The sequence below is a fragment of the Aotus nancymaae genome, unplaced genomic scaffold (assembly GCF_030222135.1).
Source record: "Aotus nancymaae isolate 86718 unplaced genomic scaffold, 86718_ANA_hifiasm-v0.15.2.pri h1tg000012l, whole genome shotgun sequence".
Taxonomy (NCBI): domain Eukaryota; kingdom Metazoa; phylum Chordata; class Mammalia; order Primates; family Aotidae; genus Aotus; species Aotus nancymaae.
Genome location: NW_026988423.1, coordinates 7,056,630 through 7,082,854, shown reverse-complemented (window position 1 = coordinate 7,082,854; position 26,225 = coordinate 7,056,630). Strand labels below are relative to the sequence as shown.

The 26,225-nt window shown below is 38.6% G+C and overlaps 1 protein-coding gene across 12 annotated transcripts in view; it reads right to left on the bottom strand.

The window, feature by feature from the left end:
* YAP1 (Yes1 associated transcriptional regulator) overlaps positions 1-26,225 on the bottom strand; it is a 126,415-nt gene that overhangs the window by 4,167 nt on the left and 96,023 nt on the right. For 3 of the 12 annotated variants that reach the window (XM_021671720.2, XM_021671708.2, XM_021671727.2), the window contains 4 exons: positions 23,342-23,535; positions 19,899-19,946; positions 6,465-6,595; positions 2,080-2,192 (listed from right to left, as the gene is read on the bottom strand). In XM_021671720.2, coding sequence (XP_021527395.1) covers positions 2,080-2,192; positions 6,465-6,595; positions 19,899-19,946; positions 23,342-23,535 — 486 coding nt within the window. The remainder of the gene's footprint in view (positions 1-2,079; positions 2,193-6,464; positions 6,596-19,898; positions 19,947-23,341; positions 23,536-26,225) is intronic. The other 9 variants (XM_021671723.2, XM_021671709.2, XM_064375361.1 and 6 more) reach the window with 3 other exon arrangements.

Sequence of the window (26,225 nt, the reverse complement as noted above, 5' to 3'; positions counted from 1 at the left end):
GTTCTTCACATGTACCCCAAAACCTAAAACGCAATTAAAAAAAAAATGAGTGGTATAGACCTACCTTGGCCACTTAGGGAAACACGAAAATAAAAGGACTGCATGAATACTTTATTCTACCCTTAGGAGATGCACCTTCATAACAGCAAAACAAGCTTCCCAGAAGGCTTTGAATAAATACATCTTCTTAGCCTTGCTTCTAGGTTTCCCAAACTTACTTGGCCACAGAGCCTTTTTGCAAATTACAATATTTACATTCCTTCAATAGGACATACTTTCAGAAAAACTAATATAAACCATTAAGGGCTATAGTGGCCTGGAGAAGAGAGAAATGCAGACCAGAGGAGTAAGTAAAGGTGTTGTGTGTGAAATGAGTTTCAAGTGGCTCCTAAGGATGATTTAAAGTCTAGATAAGCAGAGAGGAGAGGGTGGTGTGGATTCTAGAAAGCACCAAAGGCACGAGCTGGATGAGTATAGGCACAAAAGCCTTGCTAAACATTTTCAGAACAGAAGTAGTTAGTGAAAGAGTCGGTAGTTGAAGAACAGCATCATTTCCCTGCTAATTCATGCACTCTGGCAGTTGTCAAGTCTAGGGCAATGGTTGCCAGGTAAGTCACAGGAGAAATGGTTCCTTAATAACCCCTGTGAGGCAGGTATTTCTTAGCTCCTGCAAGACCCCTGCAATTATTCTTTTTTTTTTTTTTTTTTTTGAGACAGAGTCTTGCTTTGTCACCCAGGCTGGAGTGCAGTGGTGTGATCTCAGCTCAGTGCAACCTCCCCCTCCCAAGTTCAAATGATTCTCCTACCTCAGCCTCCTGTGTAGCAGGGATTACAGGTGCACACCTCCACACACAGCTAATTTTTATATTTTTAGTAGAGACAGGATTTCGCCATGTTGACCAGGCTGGTCTTGAACTCCTGACCTCAGGTGATCTGCTCACCTCAGCCTCCCAAAGTGCTAGGATTACAGGTGTGAGCCACCGCACCTGGCCTTCTGCAACTATTCTAATAAAATAAGTGGGCCTCACCTCCTAGTCTTTTGCACGTGGTTTCCTGAGCTCCATAACACCTAAAGTGGACCAAAAACTCTTAGAGAAAAGATGAAGACAAACACTGAATTCCATGTAGACATCTCTCAAAATTACGGACACAAATCTATAATAAGGAGAGAGATGTCTAATAGGGTCTTCAATTTGTCTTGCTTTTAAGATCAATATGCTAAAACAAGTCATGTTATCAGAGTTTTATTCAAATAGAGCTAATATAGCCAATTTATGATTTTTTTTTGAGAAGGGGGTCTCATTCTATCACCCAAACTGGAGTGCAGAGGCATGATCACAGGGGCTCAATCCATCCTCCCACCTCAGCCTCCTGAGAAGGTGAGACTACAGGTATGTGCCACCGAACCTGGCTTATTTTTGTATTTTTTTTTTTTTTTGTAGAAATGGGGTTTCACCATGTTGTCCAGACTGATCTTAAACTTCTGGGCTCAAGCAATTCACCCCCTTTGGCCTCTCAAAATGCTGGGATTACAGGCATGAGCCACTGCACCTGGACAATCCATTTATATGTATGTTTGTTTGTCTGTTTTTGATTTTTTGAGACAGAGTCTCACTTCTTCACCCCTACTGGAGTGCAATGGTGCGACCCTGGCTCACTGCAACCTCTGCCTCCTGCGTTCAAGCATTTCTCTTGCTTCAGCCTCCCAAGTAGCTGGGATTACAGGCACATGTCAGCAGGCCCGGCTAATTTTTGTATTTTTAGTAGAGACAAGGTTTCACCACGTTGGCTAGGCTAATCTCGAACTCCTGACCTCAAGTGATCTGCCTGCCTCAGCCTCCCAAAGTGCTGGGATTACAGGCTTGAGCCACCACACTTGGCCAATGTATTTTTTTTTAAACTAGGAAAAGGCAAATTACAAATCACCATATAGAGACAAAGCAGGTTCAATTTAATAAAGATTTACAGGATTTTAATTGGTTTTCTTCTGAATAATCTTTGCTTACAATAGCTTATTAGACTTGGTGATAACATATCTGACTATAAGTCAGGTTACCAAGAGGAATAAAGAATACCAACCTGTATCCATCTCATCAACGCTGTTCAGGAAGTCATCTGGGGTGCGAGGGACACTGTAGCTGCTCATGCTTAGTCCACTGTCGGTACTCTCATCTCGAGAGTGATAGGTGCCACTACAAAAACATGACAATTAAAGACCAACACAAAAATTTTAAAAATCAATTCAAGGTAAAAATAAACACCTGCTGCGTACCACATAATTCTCAAAGAGGATTAGTGAAAATTCCTGCCCCGCAATGTCTGAAACAAGCACCCTCCTTCAGGGCCACAGACAGCGCTTGTGCTATGAAGTGAAATAGACAAGTTAATCCTAATTGAAGCTGGCAGCTCTAAGGAGCCAAGATTTCTCCTAAGGTGCTTGGTGACAATAAGGGACCAAAAAAAGATACCCCCAGTTAGTTTTCCAGGCTGACAGGAAATTCTCTGCATCAATATTCTCTCTGTAATACCATCTGCATGCGGGGGTGGGGAGGAACCCACACAACTTACTTGTTCCACGGTCTCAATTCTCCAGGTGGTCGTGGCACAGAAACAGAGGTCAAAACACAAACTCCAGGTGGGTGAGGAGACAGGTCTGCACTAGATTCAAGTTAAATTCCTAGCTCTCGTGCAGAGAACTTAAGCCAAGGAAAAATCAACCCCAAATACAGCACCAAAATTCCTTTTAGGACTGAGCCAAAATAGATGAGTCATGCTGATGAGATAAGAATACTCGTGGCTTGATATCCTTGCTTCTGTGTTTGGGTGGGGGAAGAAAAAGCCCCGAACACTTCAGTACAAAACAGGAGATCATATAGCTCCAGTTAAAGAAAAGAGCAAAACAAAAACTGCAAGGCACATCCCTGGAAAATAACATGACCCAACACAGATTTTCACTTTAGATTAAATAAGGTTTCCCAGATTTACACAGAAGTACAGTAAATATCCATTACTCTGATAAATTGGGAGGCCGAGGCGGGTGGATCACGAGGTCAAGAGATCGAGACCATCCTGGTCAACATGGTGAAACCCCGTCTCTACTAATACAAAAAATTAGCTGGGCATGGTGGCGCGTGCCTGTAATCCCAGCTACTCAGGAGGCTGAGGCAGGAGAATTGCCTGAACCCAGGAGGCGGAGGTTGCGGTGAGCCGAGATCGCGCCATTGCACTCCAGCCTGGGTAACGAGCGAAACTCCGTCTCAAAAAAAAAAAAAAAAAAAAAAAATAGAACACTTTCCTAAGCTAGTAACACCTAGGCATCAGCTGGCATTCATCGAGTTCTACTCACTTCAGAAAATCTTACAGAAAAGCATAAAATCAAGGCAAGTGTTATTCTTCAATGGCCTGTGTACAGGAATGTGAACTTTAACTTTCTCTACAGTTTGTATATTTAGTAAGCAGCTATTTAACTTACAGAAAAGTTAAAAAATAAAAACAAGTTTAACAATTGCTCAAGGCTAAAAGCTCAGTCAATACCCCAACTGCTTTCCCTAAATGATGGAATGCATTTGCCTTGTTCTCTTTCTCTCGCCTCATTCTATACACCGCAATCACTGGTTTACTAGGTCTAATGCTTCTGCCAGGTTTTGGCAAGGCTCAAAAGCCTCACACAGATCCAAGAAAACACAAATTTGCCTCTGAGACCACTGGTATACAATGCAGCCATGTATGAGAAGGCCTCAGGATGTGGTTTGTTTGTATTTTGCCTGCCCTGATCTGGGACAAGGGCCTGGTCCTAGTCATCACTCTATTCTGCTGCTAAGCATGGGACACACATCAGACATTTTAGTCTGTTACTAAATAGCTGAACTTACAGAGTTGGGCAGAGTTCATTCCAAACCACAGGGGAAGCACATGGGCATTCCTGAGGACAGCATTTACAGAGCCATTTTCCTGGAGACGAACTGCTCCCTGCAGAACCCCACCTTCTACAGGCCCCATTCATTCAATAAACATTCACTGAGCATCTGCTACTATATGACAGGCATTAGACTAGGCTTTGAGGATAAAGAGGTTAACAACCACCACCACCTACAAACAATGCTTTGTGAGAGGCTCACAACTTCAAGGAGGGACATGAACAAATACACTAATGAATCATATACAGGGGTTATATGAACTATGTAAGCACAGTGCTTTCAGAACAAACAGGGAGCTTGAAAGTAAAGGGTAAAGGTTTCATGGAGGGGGACATCTGAGTGGGCCTTGAGACATCTCAAAAGTAAAAGGGAGATAAGGCGACTGTGCATTACTACCAGCAGTCAATGCCATGGCAAGTTGTAGGGGAAAGGATTTAGAGCTTAAGGAATGGATATATAAATCAAATAGTAAATAAGACAGAAACCATCAAGAGTTTTTTGTTTGTTTGTTGTTTTTATAAGATGGAGTTTCCCTCTTGTTGCTCAGGCTGGAGTGCAATGGCATGATCTCGGCACACTGCAACCTCTGCCTCTCGGATTCAAGCGAGATTCTCCTGCCTCAGCCTCCTGAGTAGCTGGGATTATAGGCATGTGTGACCACATCCGGCCAATTGTGTATTTTTAGTAGAGATGGGGTTTTGCCATGTTGGTCAGGCTGGTCTCAAACTCCTGACCCCAGATGATCCATCTGCCTCAGCTTCCCAAAGTGCTGGGATTACAGGAGTGAGCCACCACACCCAGCCAAGAGTTTTTTACATTTATTTATTTAGAGACAGAGTTTCACTCTTGTCATCCAGGCTGCAATGCAGTGGTGAGATCTCGGTTCACTGTAACCTCTGCCTCCTGGGTTCAAGTGATTCTCCTGCCTCAGCCTCCAGAGTAGCTGGGATTACAGGCACGAGCCACCACGCCCAGCTAATTTTTGTATTTTTAGCAGTGATGGGGTTTCACCATGATGGCCAGGCTGGTCTTCAACTGCTGACCTCAGGTGATCCACCCACCTCAGCCTCCCAAAGTGCTGGGATTATAGGTGTTAGCCACCGTGCCCGGTGGAAAAAAAAAAAAAAAAGTCAAAGTCAGATGTATGCTTTAGAAACTGGGGGTACAGAGAATGGATATATAATTCTGCCCTTAGATTAGTAACACTGATATCTGCCATCTGATCTTCCCAGAAAACAGAGTATCAAATTGTAGCCCAGGTCTCACCAAAGTTTTAAGAAAAAATCTTTATAAATGACTGTCAGAAGGATATGCAGCCTATTCACTTTTAAAATGGTCTAATTTTTATCCTTGGTATTAATATTGGTCCTTCAACAAGACAGGTACTGGAATTACATGAATATGAAATTTTCCTTATTGGAAAAAATAAAGTTCTGAGGCTATGACCTTTCTTAATTAGCCTCAGTTTAAGTCTAGAACTATAATCTTATGTAAATACACTTACTTTTGGACAGAAATTTAAACTGTATGTCAGAAGAGTAAATACAAACTTAAAATATATTTTAGATGGCTTTCAAAATCAAACCTTCCAACTAGGCCACCAGCACTAATCTTAAAAACTGGGTAAATGGTAAATTCTATTGCACTAAATATTTTTAGCAGGGTAAGATATTTTCTCTTAGAATTATTAAGTTTCCAATTCAACTGGGGAGAATCAGAAAGGCGGTGTAATAGTTTTCCTAACACAAAGTACCTTTAAATATTTAGGTAAGTGTTGTTTAAATTGGTTAGAAAAGGAATCCAAACCACAACGTATTCCCATATTTTAAAAAGTTTGAAACTCCACAGATATTTTACAACTTTAGAAGAGTAAGTTTTAGTTAAATCTTAATCTTAAATGGCTTCCTAGGCAAAGAATATGACCTGTTTCAGCTCACAGACTTCAAAATAGCAGTTTATATAATACTGCAATCTGTCTGAAACCCAGGATTTGTGGTAACTCACTAAGAAGCATCCCTAAGCTACGTTATTTTCAAATACTGCCATAATCTTAATGCATTTCTGAAAGAGGTACGACCTTACATTTTATCTCCGTGGGCTTTCTTAAGAACATGAAGCCTTATAGTGCTGCTGGGTGAAACGTTTCAGGTTGAAAAGCTATGTGGAAAATTCCTTCCAATGACCCTTACAATGCAATCCTAAGTAGGTTTAACAGGCAATTCATTCACTTTCACAGAAAGGCATTCACATGTTCTTTCATGATTCTGTAATTTTAAGTAACTGTTAGTCAACAGTACAGGCAGAAGCAAACACGTTGTGACTTTGAGTAAGTATCCCTGGTACAAGTCTGAACAGCTCACTTCCTCTCACAAAAGACAAGTTTTAATCCTCAACTCTTCATGTACTTGCTTTTCACAAAGACATTCATTTACAGTTACGGTTTTTGGCCCACACAGATGTTCCAAATAGCCTATTACAAGTACGAAGTAAAATGATTTTAAAGTGACGATCCTTTTCAGATATTCACCAGTAGCAACTCTCACCAACCTGTTCAGGAAAGGATCTGAGCTATTGGTCGTCATTGTTCTCAATTCCTGAGACATCCCGGGAGAAGACACTGGATTTTGAGTCCCACCGTCCTGCTCCAGTGTTGGTAACTGGCTACGCAGTGCTAACTCCTAATTAAAAATAAAACAAAGCCAAAGAGAATCAATCTACTGATTAACAAATTTATTGTTAGGTTTAAATAAATAAAATGTTCATCAGTGTAATTGTGCAGATAGATTAAAAACATATTTAAAACATCAATTTTAAAGTTAATACATTTCCCAATCAAAATGATCTAATTCTTCTATCCATTTCAAATGACTAAAAATTAAGTTACATACATTTAAAGTCTGTCTAGTTATATTAACCACCCCCATATATATTTTGCTACTTAGATTCATTTTGTTATTTTCCTTACTCTGGCAGATACTCCCAAATCCTCCTTTGGGTTATTATAAAATGGCAAGTCTGGTCTTTACAAAGTAATTCTTAAAGTTTGTTTTTACTCACCAACTCTCATATGGTTTTGTGTGTTTGGAACCTCCCCACACAAACATAGTAGGAAATATCATCTGATGATTTTACTGCAAGACACCAATCCTTCCCCAACCCCCAAAACTATTTCACACTTTGCTATTAAGTGTCTCATTTTGACTTCAAATTTTTCTATTCTGAGTGGATAGAGTATGTTCTATCCTCTAGCAGGGAGAGAGGAGGAAAATGAAAAAAAGACATCAGAAGTAAAAACACAAGCCCAAGGCTTCTCCACCACAACCATAATATTTAAAATGGGGATTTCTTCAGGACATCCAGCAATTTCTCAGCGGGATTCTCCCTGGAAACTTGAGCAAAGGCCGTGGGTTGCTACTCTGATGGTTCCAGAAGGCCTGCCTTCACAGGCTTTCAAACATCCCAGGTTTCAGTCTGTATTTGCCCAAGACCTCAAAAACAGTTCATCTCACTGTAACCCATCCCTAGCACCCTCATTACTACTCTGACCTTTTTCTCTGCTTTTTTATCTGTTCACTGTTTCTTACCCTCCTAAGAATTTTCACTGTGCCTCTCCAGCTACTGTAAACATCATCTCTACTAGAGCATCAGCTTCCTTTCCCTCCACTTTTTGGGTTTGATTTGAAATGTATACAGCTTCTTATCGCAAAGGACACTGGCCTAACTCCCTCAATTCTTCCACACAGCTTTCTGAGCCAAAGCCCCACCATTTCCAGCCCTCACCTCCACAGTCACCATGGGGTCCTGAAGTATGGAAAAATTCTCCGAGCTCTCCACTGCCACTTCTAAACTAAAATTCTCCTGCACGCAAATACTACTTCTTTCCCTTTAGGTTTATGCCTTCTGGATAGATCATCCTTTAAACCAGAGTTTCTTACCCAGAGGACCATGAGTGAATTCAGAGTATCTCTGAACTTGGATGGAGTAAAAATAATTACACATTTTCGCTAACTTTATCAACATTTTCTCCAATGTAGTATGCACCATTAGTATTCACTGTACCTAACTTTTCACCAATAGAACATATAGATGTTTTCATATCATATCATAGTTGTTGCAAATATTTTAAAATACCATTTATGATCACTGCTATTACAATGTTACAGTAGTTACAAGATGTGCTTCTAGATTTTTTCTTTTTTCTTTTTTTAAATCTTTTTGAGACAGGGTCTCACTCTTTCACCCAATCTGGAGTGCAGTGGTGCAATCATTGCTCACTGCAGCCTGGAGCTTCTGGACTCAAGTGATCCTCCTGACTCAGCCTCTGAGTAGCTGGAGCCACAGTTGCGCACCACCACACCCAGCTAATTTTTTGTATTTTTGTAGAGACAGGGTTTTGCCATGTTGCCCAGCTGGTCTCAACCTCCCAGGCTCAGATGATCTACCTGTCTCAGCCACCCAAAGTGTTGGGATTACAAGTGTGAGCCACTCAGCCTTAGATCTTGTTGTTTACAATTTTCTATTTAACATTTTTTCAACTGTATCAACCAAATTCCTTCTTTTCAATCCTATATATTAAAAAATACATATATATTCTGAGAGGGAACCTAGGGACCTGGCTAAATGCCAAAATTGTTTGCCTGTCTTCCCTGCAAGGTTAACTGCTTCTTGTACTCAATTTATTGATTTATTAGCTACTCCATCTTATATATGAGAGAATTCTGGAGCTGGTCAAACCCTCTTGCCACTCCAAGTATTCTCCATGCCTCTTAACATGCTTCAGTATTAAATGGACAATTCACTTAATCTGACAGCTTCCTGAACCTTCTGGATTCCAGGGATCTTCATCTCCAACCCTCTCAATCACCCACCTGCACAGCCACCAAGATTTTGTTATTTGATACCAAACCAACTCTAAAATCTTAAGTCATGTTTTGAGATGACAATCAGTGTTTCACTTCATTCCAACTGCATTCATCACACTGAAATAACATCCATGCATAAAACCCATATTATAACCAATTGTTGAAATGCCGGGATCGCCTTTATACTGAAATGATACTGACCACTTCATCACTGTATTTCAATCCTTAATTCCTTCAATCATACTCTGGAACTGGCTTAGAAACTTCTCTCTCAAAAATCTTAGATGCACTTATCCCACTTTCTCCTCACATTTTTTTCTAACCAGTTCCTGCATAAACTCACGTCGACTCTACCAGCCCTCCAACCTCAGAGACTCCAGGCCCATTTCTCCTTACTAATCTATTGGCTCTCTTCTGGTATCTTATTTTTCTTTTTCACTACAAGCTTGAATTCATGACTGATCATTCAAAACAGCATAAGCCCCTTTTAGATTCCTGATGTACATATAATTTTATCTCAGCCCAGAAAATTCCAACCCCAAATCAATGCCAAAGTGTGTTTGTTCTGTTTTTATACTGGATTGCTGAGAAATGCTAGGAGAAAAGAAAAAAAAAATCTCACAAGTATCCAGAATGTTGTCATTACAAATTAATGGTCTTTGGCTTTGGATGGACCCTTAGTACCATTTATTGGGTTTTTTGTTTATTTGTTTTTGATCAGTTCTTTCTCACATCCTTATGGTCACTTCTCCAAATATGGCATACTCTCTCAAGTCCCTATTCAGGGAAGCCCATTTCTTTTCTTTTTTCTTCCTCCAAATTTTTTGTAGAGACAAGGTCTCAATTTATGTTGCCCAGGCTGGTCTTGAACACCTGAGCTCAAGTGATTGGCCTCCCAGAGTGTTAGGATTACAGGCATGGGTCACCATGCCCAGTCAATGATGTCTATGTCTATTTTTTTCCCATCTATCTAAGAATATTGAGGCCACTGGCTGGGTGCAGTGGTTCATGCCTGTAATCTCAGCACTTGGGAGGCCGAGGTGAGCTGATTATTTGAGGTTAGGAGTTTGAGAGACCAGCCTGACCAACATGGTGAAACCCCATCTCTACTAAAAATACAAAAAAATTAGCCAGGCATGGTGATGCATGCCTGTAGCCCCAGCTACTCCAGAGGCTGAGGCAGGAGAATCACTTGAACCCAAGAGGCGGCGGTTGCAGTGAGCCAAGATCGAACCACTGCACTCCAACCTGGGCGACAGAGCGAGACTTCTGTCTCAAAAACAAAAAAACAACACAAAACACATTGATGCCATCAGGCATAATCTTTGATTTTTCTGGCCCCTTCTGCCACCTCTTCCTGCTTTCCTCAAAAGTAACTTCATTTACACTCATCTTCATAACTTTTCTTGCAGTCTTACGGGGAACCCTCTTATTTCTTTCCTATCTTCTACTTTTGACTCCTTCCATCCTCATCTTACAAAGTGAGAAGTGACTTTAAAACAATGATACTAACTCGTTGTAGGTCTGTCTGTAAGACACACATCCTGTTAGTGCCATGCCTTTCTTCCATAATAAAGACCTGGTGAAGCCACTACCTTCTCAAATAAACTGTCTGTGGTGATCCCATCTCAATCTTGAGATTGGATTAGACACATACATATGTCTTTGACACCCTGAACATAGCACTCATCAGACAATATTGTAATTATTTCTTCTGTGTCCCCTAAGGGCAGAGTGAATGGATTACTTTGGAGCGTAAAACAACTTATAATTATTCAAAGACTCTATAGTGCTCTTAAAATATGAGGATGTATTTAACAATAAACTTTAAAATGAATAAAACTATAGGCTCTGGATGAGGCTGATGCTTAGGGTTCTGTGACAAAACATGGGAATATTTGAGAATATCCTAAAGCCGCTCATTTGCTTTTTATCAAAGAAGGTATGCTCGTGTTTGTATCACAAAGCAAATATATGACACTTACCTGTAAGTCGTAACTAAGATAACTGAATTGGATATAATTTTCCTATTAATTTTACAACTTTTTATTTTAGCCTTTTAAATAAAATTCCTACTTTTTATTAGGTTAAAACTAGTATCATAGGCTGGGCACGGTGGCTCACATCTGTAATCCCAGCTCTTTGGGAGGCCGAGGTGGGCATATGATGAGGTCAAGAGTTAGAGACCAGCCTGACCAACATGGTGAAACCCCGTCTCTACTAAAAATACAAAAATTAGCCAGGCATGGTGGCATGTGCCTGTAATCCAGCTACTTAGGAGGCTGAGGCAGGAGAATTGCTTGAACCCAGGAAGTGGAGACTTCAATGAGCCAAGATTACGCCACTACACTCCAGCCTGGGAGACAGAGCGAGACTCCATCTCAAAACAACAACAACTACAAAACTATTATCATGTGCAGACTAGACTCCGTATTTTTGCTGCTTTGAATTTGGCCACTATGTTTGTTCAAAGCTGTGAATTTTTTGTTTTTTAGTTCATTTAACAACTTAATTTCTGTATTAACAGACAGTGCAGAACCAACTATGCAGATTTATAAAGAAAGATACCTTAGAGATGTCAGTAAGTAGGGAAATCATTCCACGTTACCTAAAGAGATATCTGACCCCTTGAAGGGCTATGAAAACACTTTTCTCATCAAACCTGTATCTGAGTCATGACTAAGAGTAAGTAACCTAAGGATTCACCTCAACTAGACTTTAAAGAATAATAATAATTAAAAAAAGCCACTCTACTTACTGGTGGCAGGAGAGATTGTGTATTATTAATCAAATAGGGAAGAATACTGCATGAAAAATATAGTCAACCTTTCATATCCATAGAGCCAACAAAGTATGAATTGAAATATTAGAGAAGAAAAATGGAAGGTTGTGTCTGTACTGAACATGTATAGACTATTTTTCTTATCATTATTACCAATACAGTGTAACAATACAGTTATAACAGTATAACAGCTCTTTACATAGCATTTCCATTGTATTAAGTGATCTAGAAATGATTTAAAGTATACAGGAGGATGTATGTAGGTTACATGCAAATAGTATGCCGTTTTATAAGAGGGATTTGAGCATCTGAGGATTTTGGTATTCATGGGGAATTCCTGGAACCAATCACCCAAGGGATGACTGTATAATGTAACAAGGTCAATGATACAAATAACATATATGCAGATTATGGATAGCATACTAAAGGTATGAATATTCAGCTGAGTTTTGAAACTTTTAGTTACAGCAAACACAACTGATTAGATATTCCCAGTAAATTTTGAAAAGCTTTACTGATATTTAACTGATGTACAATAAATCATAAAGTACATGAATTGATGAGCTTTGAAATGTGTGTATATCTGTGAAGCTGCCACTACAGTCAAGATAATCATCCTCGGCTGGGTGCAGTGGCTCACATCTGTAATCCCAGCACTTTGGGAGGCCGAGGCGGGTGGATCACCTGAGGTTGGGAGTTCAAGACCAGTCTGACCAACATGGAGAAACCCTGTTTCTACTAAAAATACAAAAAGTTAGCTTGGAAGTGGTGGGCACCTGTAATCTCAGCTATTTCGGAGGCTAAGGGAGGAGAATCGCTTGAATCTGGGAGGCAGAGTTGCGGTGAGTTGAGATAGCGCCATTGCACTCCAGCCTGGGCAACAACAGTGAAATTCCATCTCAAAAAAAAATTTTAAAAAAGATAATCCTCCTTAAAATTTTCTCCCAGTACTTCTCACCTTCCCTGCTCCTACCTTCAGAGACAAATGATCCACTTCTTGTCATTATAGATTAGTCGGTATTTTATATAATTTTCTAAAATAAAATCATATAGCATGTACATTTTCACATAGTGTGGTAATTTTGGGATGCATTCATGTTATATCCACAGTTTATTCCTTTTTATTGCTAGCCAGTATTCCACTGTAGGAATATATTACATTTGCTGATCTATTCATCTGCTGATATTTGGGTTGTTTCTACATTTTAGCTTTGTGTAGACACATGCTTTCATTTCTCTTGGATACTCTAAAAACTAAAAAGAACTAAAAATGTTCTTAGTGTTTCCAAACTACTACTTTTACTGCCTTTCTCATTATTTTTCTAAATGATGTGGACCAAGGTATTAATTTTATATAAGGCCAAAATACCTTAACTACCAAAAATACATGATCTTAGCATCTTTTTTGCCCTCTGGGAAATTATATTGCTATTTACATGAAAGGACAGAAATGTAAGAAAGGTCAATGGCTTATGGCTGGGTCTTGGTTCCATAAAAGTCCACTAAATAAAGCAGGAAAACTCTTTTATGAACCACCCTGGAAAGTTTCCTCCAGAACAAACTGGAATCCTTGGTTTTACTTATAGCGCAGATAGCTCTGATTCCAAATGTGTCCCAGATTAGCTAAGATTTACAAGCTCAATGGGAAAAGCTACCACATTTTTGTATTATTACAGAAGAAAATGAGCTAAAAATACTTGCTTCAGTTAGAAAAAAACTATTTGACCTTTGAAATACACAACAGAAGCATGATTATGTTTTGGCTGAATGTCCTATAACTTATTTCCCCAGTTTTGAAAGTCTGTCAAACTATTTATCCTAGTTACCTTTGGGAAAACAGAAGTTTAGCAAACTTGTATTTTTAGTCCAATATTCTAATTTTAGGCATTGTGTTCAGTATAGAATAATCCAAAAACGTCTTAGAGATAGACGTAACTTTCAACATGAAATGTTTCAAATGAAATCAGTTTTGTAGACAATCCAATTATGTCCCAAGGCTTATGGCTCAGGACATAATTGGATTGTCTACAAAAGAGCTGTGCCAGATTTACTCAATTACGAAATAATATTGATATTCATGGAAAATGCGTTTTGATAAAATTATTGAAATATATTTGGCATTTTTTTACACAGGTATAAGATATATATAGGCTTATTTTTAAGTGTAATAAAAGGGACACTTTATATAAAATATATTTTGATTAAAAATTCAGATTAATTTGAGCTCATGCTTATCCATATTAAGATCTTTTTTTTAAAGTAACTAGCAAAATGTCTAGATAACCCTGAAACAAATTTTCACTGTTTTACATCTAAAATTTTTCGTTTCCTGCAGTTACTTTACTTTCACATTTACAATCCTTTGCTAAGAATACAAGGAATTATAAAGCTTACGCACAATGGAAACACATGCTTCACTTGTTACTCCCTAGAAGCAGGACACCTTATAGGAGAAAAGTCTTTTTCAACTGTCTAAGTTCATGGTCACTCTCCTTCAAAATCGGAGTAGGTAAAGCCCAGAGTAGGATACATTCCAAAACTTCCATGTCACTTCTAAGATCTGCCTCCTGAAACCTTCGTTATTCGAGTGTGTGCAGGTTTGCGCCTGTGTGTTTGTGTGGGAGGTAGAGGTTGCTGTTTTTTGGCTAGATTGAACTACAAAGACATATGTTAAGAAGGGGAGAAAGGGTTGGCCTGTTTTCTTATATAAATATATGTAATTTCCCTATCCCATGTCTAGCAATTTCCTTTATCAACAATAATTTATCTTCCTTACTGAACCCAATGAAACATATTATGTTCATTGCATATACACAATAATTAACATAAGAATTAATGACTTGAGCCAACCACCTAGTCAATATTACTTTCTTAAAGCAATTCTGTCTTTAGCAAATACTGCATTATATAAGAGTACATCCGTTTCTGGATAATAGATGGCACAGTGTAAAGGGTTTTTTGTGGGGAGGGTGGTAATCAATTTGTTTAAGTAAGGTTAACCATAGTGAACTGGAAATCCAAATTTAGAAATGCAGAAGAACTCTAAAAATATATGTCTTGTAAATAGTTTGTCTTACTGATAGCAGTTTATGTCACCAATTCTAAAAATAGAAAAAAAAGTGCCATTTCTTCCGACTGTTTAAGATAGGGGTCTGGCCATACCCCATTTTCCAACACAGCTTTAAACTGTCATAGAACATTTTATTATTTCTGGAGTCATTAAAACACTGAGCCAATGCTTTATATTTTTAATGTTCATGCCATTTACCAAAGAAGCTTTAACTTCAGAACAACTTTTTTGATTAAAAAAGTATACCCATAGATTTTGGGACAGTTATGATATGATAATTTTAAACTCTGAAAAGTCACATCTAAAACAGGATGGCAGTTTGGTGTTCCCAGCATTATCCTAGGATTCTACACTCTATCTAAAAGACGTCTGAAGTTAGGTCTTTTGTAATCTGTATTACTTAATCACGGACTCAAAGTTATTATGGCACTGTTCAAATAACAAGGAAGAGGCAAGTTTAATAAAACAAATGAAATAATCAATTAAAAGTATGCAGAGTATGAGGGTAAATCCTCCCTCTTATGCAAAGTTTTCAACTTGTATAAGTTTTAACCCATTAAAAATAAAATATAAAATATATTCACAGGAAAACATTCAAATAAACCTGATTTATTTAATATTAGAACTTCAAAGAGAAAGATGTTAGAAAAAGTGTTAACAGGATTTTGAAACAGCTTTCTAGAGTGTGCTAACATGAAAGACAGTTTGAAGGGAAAAAAGCCAAATACTTTATTTTTGCTAAATTCAGGGAAAAAATTATTATTGGCAATTGTTTCACATGGCTCCGAACAGTGGTATTATTTTGCTCTTGTTAACTAAAACTGTGAACAACTGAACCTCTTCACTATTGAGAGGTAATGGTGCAGTACAATATCCTCAACAGCAATACTGTGGGCTTTATCATTCATTAAGTCAGTCACTGACCTGGGTGTCTATTCATTACTACCCATAAGGAATGGCAACTATACATTATTCAATAGCTGCAAAATACTTATGCTGCAATTTCTATGCAGATTGAAGCAATTACTTGCCCAGAAACAAAAGTAATCCCACATCATACTTTTGACCACCTAAATTGGAATTACATGGGCTACTGAGTTAAGACATCTTTATAGAGCAGTCTTATTTTTATTTCTGGGAAGTTTCAAGAATTCTTTATGTTTTTTGAGGCAGAGTCTCACTGTGTCACCCAGGCTAGAGTGTAGCAGCATGATCTCAGCTCACTGAACCTCTGCTTCCCAGACTCAGGCCATCCTCCAACCTCAGCATCCTGAGTAGTCAAGACTATGGGTGCATGCCACCATGCCCAGCTAATTTTTCTATTTTTAGTAGAGACAGGGTTTCACCATATTGGGGAGGCTGGTCTCTAACTCCTGACCTCAGATGATTGGCCTGCCTCAGCCCCCTAAGTGTGTGAATTACAGGTGTGAGCCACTGTGCCCTGCCTCAAGAATTCTGATAAGGGAACTTAGGAATAAATCTCACCCGAAGTCTTCAAAGAGAAATGAAGAATCTTTACTGGTAAAAAAGGGGATAAGCAAGGTTTTCACTACAGGTAAAAGCTTTTGAGCAGAGTAACAGCAACAAGGCAGCAGAGTGCACTTAGCTAATGGAAGAGTAACTGGCTTAACTGGAACCAGTGAGTGAGAAAGCTACTGATGACAGACATCTCATAGACACTAGCACACCACAGATATTAAGAACCATATTCTTTTTCTTTTTTTTGAGACGGAGTCTCGCTCTTGTCACCCAGGCTGGAGTGCAATGGCACAATCTCGGCTCACTGCAACCTCTGCCTCCCGGGTTCAAGCCTATTCTCCTGCCACAGCCTCCTGAGTCACTGGGATTACAGGCATGTGCCACCATGCCTAATTTTTGTATTTTTAGTAGAGATGGGGTTTCACATCATGTTGACCAGGCTGGTCTTGAACTCCTGACCTCGTGATCCACCTGCCTAAGCCTTCCAAAGTGCTGAGATTACAGATGTGAGCCACTGCACCCAGCTTTTTTTTTTTTTTTTTGAGATGAAGTTTCGTTTTTGTCACCCAGGCTGGACTGCAATGACACAATCTCAGCTCACTGCAACCTCTGCCTCCCAAGTTCAGGTGATTCTCCTGCTTCAGCCTCCTGAGTAGCTGAGATTATAGGCACCCAGCTAATTTTTCTATTTTTAGTTGAGATGAGGTTTCACCATGTTGACCAGGCTGGTCTTGAACTCCTGACCTCAGGTGATCCACCTGTCTCAGCCTCCCAAAGTGCTGGGATTACAGATGTGAGCCACTGTGCCCAGCCCAAGAACCATATTCCTAAGCATAAGAGAAGGTAGATGTGCTCACACTCAGGGGAGACTATCTTTCCTCTAAGTGCTTCTCTCAAAAGACCTTGAAACAGCAGCTAGAGTGCATTCCTAAACCCACTGGCTCAAAAGGTCTCTCCAATTTACAACGGAGCACTGATGTGTAACAAAGAGATATGACTAGAAAATATCATTAACTGCTCAATCTTACAAGGCAAAGATGTTTACAGTTTTGAAAAGTTTCTTGAGAATGTAAACTGCTTTTGAAACATAAAAATCATGAATACATCAAAGGGAAATTAAAATGTTAAGCTCTGTAAGGATGAATTTTTCCAAAATTCTGCCAACATAATGTAATAGAGGTGGTAATTTCCATATTTAATTAAGAAGATATATGAATGCCTTTAAAGTTTTATTTTTCAAAATTTACATTTTGACATCACTTGGGCTATGGATCTTAGGATTTTTCATTAACTTCACCCATACTGACATCAGTATATACAAACACAACACCCTACAACAGCACATGATTTGTTAATCCTACTGGAAGTACTTAAAGACAGCTTTTGCATTAATTCATAATAAGCATTCTGAAGTTTGGGTAGCTTTCCACATCCCACAGCATATGAGGTATAAGATTACAAAATGACACTGACCTCACTATTGCTTGTCAGCTGCATTAGTATCTATTAGAAAAGTAAAACTTAAAAAACCAGTAACTTTGAACAACAGTGTCTGGTGTTCAGATACTGACTGATGTCTTTATATACTCTGTTCTTTGGGGCTGAAAAGTCCTTTCTAGCTTTCTTGATTATCCTGAGAAACACTATTTAAAGCCATCTTCACTCAAGATATGACTCTTCTGGCTGGGCACGGTGGCTCACGCCTGTAATCCCAGCACTCTGGAAGACCAAGGGAGGCAGATCACGAGGTCAGGAGGTCAACACCACCCTGGTTAACACGGTAAAACCCCGTCTCTACTAAAAAATACAAAAAATTAGCTGGGCGTGGTGGCGGGTGCGTGTAATCCCAGTCCCAGCTACTCTGCAGGCTGAGGCAGGAGAATCGCTTGAACCCAGGAGCAGAGGTTGTAGTGAGCTGAGAATGCGCCATTGCACTCCAGCCTAGGTGACAGAGTAAGACTCCGTCTCAAAAAAAAAAAAAAAAAAAAAAAAAAAAAGATATGACTCTTCTTTGTGATCTATTTCCTGACATCTACCTTAATGTTCTTTAGAAAACAATAGGATGAGAAAAATATACGCATGCTTTCTTGATACAAATACCACCAGATTTCTTGATCTGAGCTATTTCAAATATAACCCTTGACTGGAATTTGGTACATTTACTGATAATTTACCACAATTATGCAAGGTAAATATTATATATTAACAACTAAAGCATATATAACAAACCAATATTTTAATATCCAGCACATGCAAAGGAGATTTTTAAAAACCTCTTTCAACTTTTTTGCTCTGATCTGGGCAAATCAAATAATTACCTCTAATCTCCGTATCTTAGAAGTTTTACTACTAATAAGCCTCACCTTTTCTAAAGCTTTACTATTTTTAAAAAATCTAAGAATTCCTGATAATTTTAATAACAGTAACGATTTACTTTTCTATTCAAGTATGAAATAAAGATCAAGAAGAATTTACTGGATTCAGGGTATAAGACCTTAAGAAACAAGGAAACAATTTCAACATTTTTTGGCATGGAGGACTTTTTACCTGAATCCAAATCTCCTCTGAGTTAATTTCTGCTCCTATATTAGTTTCTATTTCATTTATCATGAATAAAAGTCTTCTTTCAGAAACACTTCAGAGAAATGGCAAAGAAAATATGGCTTCATGTTACAAAGATCCAATCCCATGCTGCAGTTCACAGCCAAACGTAGTACTAGTGCTCCTTCATCATAAGAACGTCTATGCTCAACTTTGGGAAGATGGATTATTAGGAGTTATCCTTTGCTTGGACTTTTGATTAAATGCAGGCATTTGTGAGATAAAGAAGAATAGAGATTTTCCCTTTCATAAAATTAACTGGTCTCTATCAAGACTGTATCTGACTTTAACATCATGATGCTCCAATGGACAATTTGCCAGTATCCAAAATGAGTAGAATTTTGTCAACTCCCACTTCTACAGCAGATTCTGAAACAATGCACTTATTTAACCTAGTATAGAATGAGCTACATAGAATGTGAGGCATTTTATGGTTGCTTCTGCCCCAAGAGAAGTACAATGATTCTCCGGCTCCAAATTTCTGCTGATCTTGTCTGCCCCAAACACATAAAATCTTTTTGGTTTCAAAAATGAGATTCTTCCCATGAGTCAGACAAGTACCTGTGTTAGAAGAAAAAATGGCCACAATCTTTCCTTCTAAATAAGATGCCTAAACAACCAGGGCTCCCTGGGGTTCATCAGAGAGAATCCTGATAAAAGCCAACAAGAAAGCTTGAAACACCATCCAGGCAGATCCTCTCCTGATAATTTTGATATTTTTTCTTTGGAATGTCCACTAAAAAGAATTTTTCTCTTCCTCATAGCATCATGACTCTTAACAAGATTTCCTAAACTAGCCTACCCAAGTAAGTAATGTGTACTGCTTTTGTTACTGTTCAATTTATTAATTTCTTTAAATCATTACACATATTATTTTAAGCTATTATAGTAAAAATCAGGCATACCTAGAAGCTGATAGGATGTACAACTGAGACACAATACATTTCAAATACAGAATAAAAAAGACCTCCACGGAATCAAACAGAAACTCCCTAGGAAGAGCAGGGAGGGGGCAGATTGTGTAGACTTTCTTGGAAGGGCAATGTTAACCTGAGTATGTTGGTAGAAAGATGGCTCAAAGTTATACTCTGGGCTAATGTCCAATAAGGACAGGACCCTGGAATATAAGTTTCTCTTTCCTAATATCTTTTTTTTTTCCAGTGCTAAAACATCAGATAAGAGCCTACCTGACATTTTGGAGAATTTGCTGTGCTGGGATTGATATTCCGCATTGCCTAAGAGTAAAAAATAAGATGGATAAAAATTACTTTAAGCCACATGGTCTGGCTGTGTAGGCTGACTTACAAATTGTATCCAGACATATCACCATAGCACAGAATTCCCAAGCTACCCAAGAAGGAGCAGACTGAGGAAGACAGGAGCCAATGGAGTCACCATATAACAAAACTGGAACCTCAGAAGTTTTTAACAGCATTGAGGATAGAACAGCAAGACTTTAGGTGTCAGAACTAAAAAATGAAATTTGATACTGGTCACATAGGTTCTTTGCTTCTGAGTATTAGATAAAGCAGAAACAATATAGTTGATGTTTCAGTGGTAAGAGAAACTGTCAATGGAAGAAGTTCACAGGAAGCCAAAAGACTTAAGATATACTCAATTTATTGTGATTACTTAAAAAAAAATAGACTATTAGTATGAGAATAGAGCAGGCAGGTCTGTCAACTTCCACATAAGAAAAGACAACACAGTAGGTAGTAAAGATGAAACAAAAAGTTACCTTTAAAGGAAGTAAGCTATTCTGTCCAGGACCCATCACCCAGAGTAAGATTGAGAATAAGATTTAGGAAAATTCTTCGGAAGGAAGAGTTTTACAAATAGCAGCATTTTGCCCACCAAAAAATACCGAGGATGATCTATGGCATAAAACAAAATGGCGAATGGCCCCATTTCTAGACTTTACAAATTCTTAAAAACAGTACGATTTTGACATTAGTAATTTAAAAACTTTTTTTTAAAATTTCTTGGTTTTTGACAGTCTTTATTCATAGTGAAATTGACACCTGTATTTGCTTAGTACAACTACTACTTGGTAACAACAAAATGAAAAACAATGAAGAGGTTCCATAAAACATACTTTTAAATTTGCTTTATTTTTTCGATTAATCACGTAATTATATTTTTGATGGTTCTACCTTGTTCTAACAATAGTAGATGAAAAATATTCTTCCTTTATGGTAATTTGTTACAAGTCAGAGGTACAACAATGCTTCCTTTCTCCATCCTTCTTTATGCCAGATAAAGAAACATTTCTTTCAAGATCACTTGCCAAAAGGAAAGCTTCCCCTCTGCCCTCTAAAGGTTCGCTGAAAATGAACTGATAATAGACAAATTAATAGGAGAAAAGGGCATACAAATTTATTTAAGGTGCATAAGCATGCGGAAAATTGCAAGAAAATGATTACCCAATAACCGAGTGAGTTTCATATACTATATACCCTTCTTCACAGGGGAAGGGGACAGAAGGAAAATGAGGCCATTTTGAAGGGCAGTAAATGATTTTTAGCAAGAATGAATGGGCCTAATGCTCAGATAATGGTTAGTAAATCATTCTCTTTGGAAACTGAATGGGATCTGAAAACAGACAATAGTCTGGACAAAGTTCCTCTGAGCTCTCTAGGTGTGATATTTAATTTTTAGTCTCTTCCTCTGTCAGACAAGTTTCGGTCTTCTCTGGTTAATGAAATTTAGGGAGGGGGATCCAAGGCAATTGTATTCCTTTTTGGTGGGTCTGGTTTCTAGGTAGATAACGGAACTTCAAAGAACAGCCTCGTCCTGTACTTTGGGAGAGACCCTGAGGCTGCTTCCTTCGTTTGTCGAAGAACCATTTTTTGGAGTGTCATTTTCTGAGCCCCAACAAGTTCCTGACATCATATACTGGCACATACTTTCTTACTCCCTCTATCAGGGCTTACCTTTGATGCCAATCACACTAGAATTATACGGACAGATTACCGACAGAGCGCAGTTTAGGGGTGAGCCTGTCTCAGATGCCATGGCTTAATTTAACTCCTGAAGTACCATCTCCTCAAACCCCAAATCAGAGTTCAGGTATTACTGAGTTCATATATTTTCACTGACATTCAAGAAATACTTTTAAAATATAGCCCTTTAAAAAAACAGACCTTTAAATGCCCACTTTCTGATAACAGAAATATAGAACACATATATATATTTTTTAAGAGACAGGGTCTTGCCATGTTGCCCAGGCTGGTTTCAACTCCTGGGTTCAAGCAAGCCTCCTGCCTCGGCCTCCCTAAGTGTTGGGGTTACAGGCACAGGCCACCATGCCTGGCCGAGTATGATGATTTTTAAATGTCTACACTTAGCATGCTGTGATTTAGGTGGGGAAAACATAGCACAGATACATATATTTTATATATGTAAACAGAATATCTCTGGAAAAATGAACAAAAAACAAAAAACCTAAAAAACTCATAGTTATTTAGGCCCCAGAGGAAAGAACCAGAATAACAGAAAAAAGATTTTGAGTGTACCTTCACCTTTTATATACTTTATCACTATTATACCGTGTTTCTATAATCTATTCAAAAATTTTTTATATAGAAATTTAAAAATAACTACAGTACTTAACAAACGATCAAATCCCCAATATATGAACTTAGATTTAACCACTCTGAAATAAGAGAAAGTAAAAATTAATGCTGAGATGAATTATGTATTATGGAACATAAAGACCAACAGTACCTTCTGGAAGAAATCTGACGGAAATGGTCATTAAAGGGCTTCAAGCTCTCTACTGTTAAATCCTACTTTTCCCAACATAAAAAAAATCCATAAGCAGGTAATTTTAAAGCACAGTAGCATCTACTAAACTTGAAGATAACTTTTTTTTTGGAGAAAGAGTCTCGCTCTGTCACCCAGGCTCAAGTGCAGTGGCACAATCTTGGCTCAATGAACCTCTGCCTCTGAGGCTCAAGAGATTCTTTGTGTCTCAGCCTCCCGAATAGCTGAGATTACAGGCGTACACCACCATGCTCGGCTAATTTTTATATTTTTAGTAGAGACGGGGTTTTGCCATGTTGGCCAGGCTGGTCTTGAACTCCTGGCCTCAAGTGATTTGCCCACTCTGGACTCTCAAAGTGCTGGGATTACAGGCACAAGCCATCGCACCTGGCCAAAGGTAACTTTCATTATGTTTTAAATGAAAATTCTTAGATTCAGTAATACTGAAGTATACTTGTCATTCGAGAAATGTCATACTGGTGTATCTCACCACATAAATAATTACAAAAGATACTTTCTCCCAAGTGATGTTCTAGAATTTCCCCCTTACTAAAATCCTCAGAAAAACATCAATCCACAATTCCATGTACATTAAAGAGAGCATCCTTGCTTCCTTCAATTTTTGCTCAATTGCAATGACCATGGCCAAAACAGCTCTTCATGATACATGTTTCCAAGTTACATCCCTTGTAACTTGATCAAAGGCCAATCACAGTCACAAAACTAAGACAAGGACAGAGCTGGATAGTATGCTTCTATGTCACTCAGTTTTATAAAGACAATATTCCTCTGTAATAAATGTTAAAATGAAATGTGCCCAACTTTAAGAAAACAAACCCCAAAAAGTGGAAGGCTGGTTTCTAACCTGTGGCCTCACCTGCCGAAGCAGTTCTTGCTGTTTCAGCCGCAGCCTCTCCTTCTCCATCTGCAGTTGCTGCAGTCGCATCTGTTGCTGTTGGTTGGAGCTGCTGCCACCCATGACACCTCCCTGTGGGCTCTGGGGAGCCAGGGGTGGTGGCTGTTTCACTGGAGCACTCTGACTGATTCTCTGGTTCATGGCTGAAAAGAAAAAAAAAAAATCTGTCCTAAAAAGCTAGCAAAGGAAGAGAAAATGATGATTTGATTATTCAAAAGCGATTTGGTATATTCAATGTAGCTTTTTTGGGCAGGAAGACTGGAAATAACCTAAAAATCCATCAATACCACAATGACTACATTAACTTACAATTATTGTTGGCACAAGATACAAGGAAGTCATAAGAGAAAACGAGATAGTTTTAACATGCAACAATAAAGAACAGTTTCTAAGGACTTATTAAAAGCAAAGTACAGAAGACAAAGGTTAAAAAAAAAGTGGGGGGACAAAGGTGATGAATATATATTGCATATTCAGAGGATATAAAAACTGATGAATAGCTAAGAAGCAACTAACATATTTTGGCTCCACAGATGGGAAACTAGGTGACTAAAGGACAAAGTTGGAGATCCTTATTTATAACTTCTGAAGTGTGAATGATGCAAATATATTACTTCTTATGAAATATATAAATTTAATTAAAAATTCATTCACAAAAGCAACTAAGACAAAGCATTCTGAACAGGAAAGCCCATCAATAATCAGGCCTTAATAATATATTCACATACATATCCCAATAAACCAAGTAGATTAAAATGATCTGATGCTTGTTTGTATCAAATTGAGTCCACAAGTATTTGGATGATACGGATTTGTTTCATTTGACACCACAGTACCCCCAGCACACAGCCTAGGTACTCAAAAGGAAAAAAATTGTTTTTTGAAGCTGTGATATACCATTTGGTGGTTAGAAATGGACTCAAGTTTTTATACTACTGAATTTCTGTCACTGATAAAACATTGATCAAACTGTGGATTAACCTCAGTGAGCAGAGCGAAGTTTTATGTGAAAATGTTAGTAAGAAGAATAAAACTTTTCAGACACATATTCAACTTAAGTTGAAATTTTGGGTCACTGTTTCTACTAAATGTTTAGTACACACTGACTAAAGAAAACCCCACGTCCCAATGGCTTTGCAGTCATTCAAGGAAGAAATAATACCAATCTTACACAACCTCTTCCAGAGCATAACAAGGAAGGAATATTTTCCAACACTTATAAGGCCAGCATAACCTTGATACCATACAAGGATATTAAAAGAAAGGAAAATTACAGGACAATCTCTCACATAAACCTTGCTACAAAAATCCTAAATAACATACACTGACAGCTCTTATAACTTAATGGTCTCCCAGTCACACAGCAAGCTCCTCATGACTTTTAATGTGTCCCATTACAACAGACTGGCTGCTTGGTAAATACCATTTCTTCTTGGAGACTACTTGAGCAAAAAACATCACGAGGCTGAGTCCATCCTATACATTAAACATTTTCTTCACTCAAGGAATTGCTTAGGAACTCTTCCATATTGTCTACCAACATTTCTCTCCTGATTCTATTTTTTTTTTTTTTTTTAACAAAACTACTTTTAATACTCTGGGGTGAGGCCCACAGAAATAAAAAACATTGGGAAGGGGTAACACCCTCACCCCCAGGAATGGCCCAGGGTGAGAGAGGCTACCTGAGGGGAAGGAGGCACAAAAGAGACCCGCTGCAGACTCAGGGCAAAGTGAATGCCATCGGCGCTGGGACCTGTGAGCACTACAGGAGGAAATGCGAGCGTGGTGGGACTGGCTCTAGGCACACAGGCGAAGGGCAAGAGGGCTGGACATGCAGCCACAAAGATAGTTGGGTGCCTCCTTCTTCTTGTTTGCCTTCTTCTGCTGCTGCACGATCTCCAACCCTGGGGGTAGAGATGATGGGGCACTTGGCTTGCCAGCGGCAACAAAAAGCCTGTCATCTCGGCGCCTTCCCTTAACCGAGTTGCTCTGCTTTTTCATATTCTTCTGGTGGGCGAGCTCACGCTGGTTATTGCGGGTCATGGCAACAGAGACAGCTCTAATTTTTTGTTTACAAATGTATATGCTCCCTCAGACTGACTGCCACAGGAGTAGGGGACGTATCCTAGTCATCTATGTGTCCTCAATGCCTAACACAGCATCTGGCACAAAGTGTATGCTGAAAAAATACCGAACCATTTCTACATACGCTGAGTAGTTCCTCACTGAGGCAGAAAATTAACTATTTAAGACAAAAGACAATAGAGAAGTCCTACTATTAATTTCCCTTTAGATTACCTAACTCTTTTTTTTTTTAATCCCTGTCTTACTATGTTGCTGAGGCTGGTCTCAAACTCCTGGCTTCACACAATCCTACTGTCTCAGTCTCTCAAGTAGCTGAGACTGCAGGCAAGCACCACACCTGGCTCAAGACTGCCCAATTCTTCTATCAGGCTGGCACAGCACTGAAACAGAACCAAGGATATTAGAGAGAGGAAAGTTATACACCAATCTCTCTAACAATGCCTTAGTTCAATCCAAACTTCTCAGCTACCTGTTAATATAAGATGACTGCATTAACTTATTTCTATTTTTTCTGCTCTTACTTTTTCCCTCCAGCTTTTCTGTATTTCATTCTCTAACTTTTGAGTTGAACTTACTTCATTTAAATCTTTTTTTGCAAGACTTAAGTCAATAAATTTACCCTTAAGTCCTGCTTCACCTGCATGCCACACATTTTGAAATAGTATAGTTCATGACTCTTTTATTCCAAAAATGTGTAATTTCTATGGTGACTTAAACTCATGTGCTATTTAGGAATATATTTTTATGT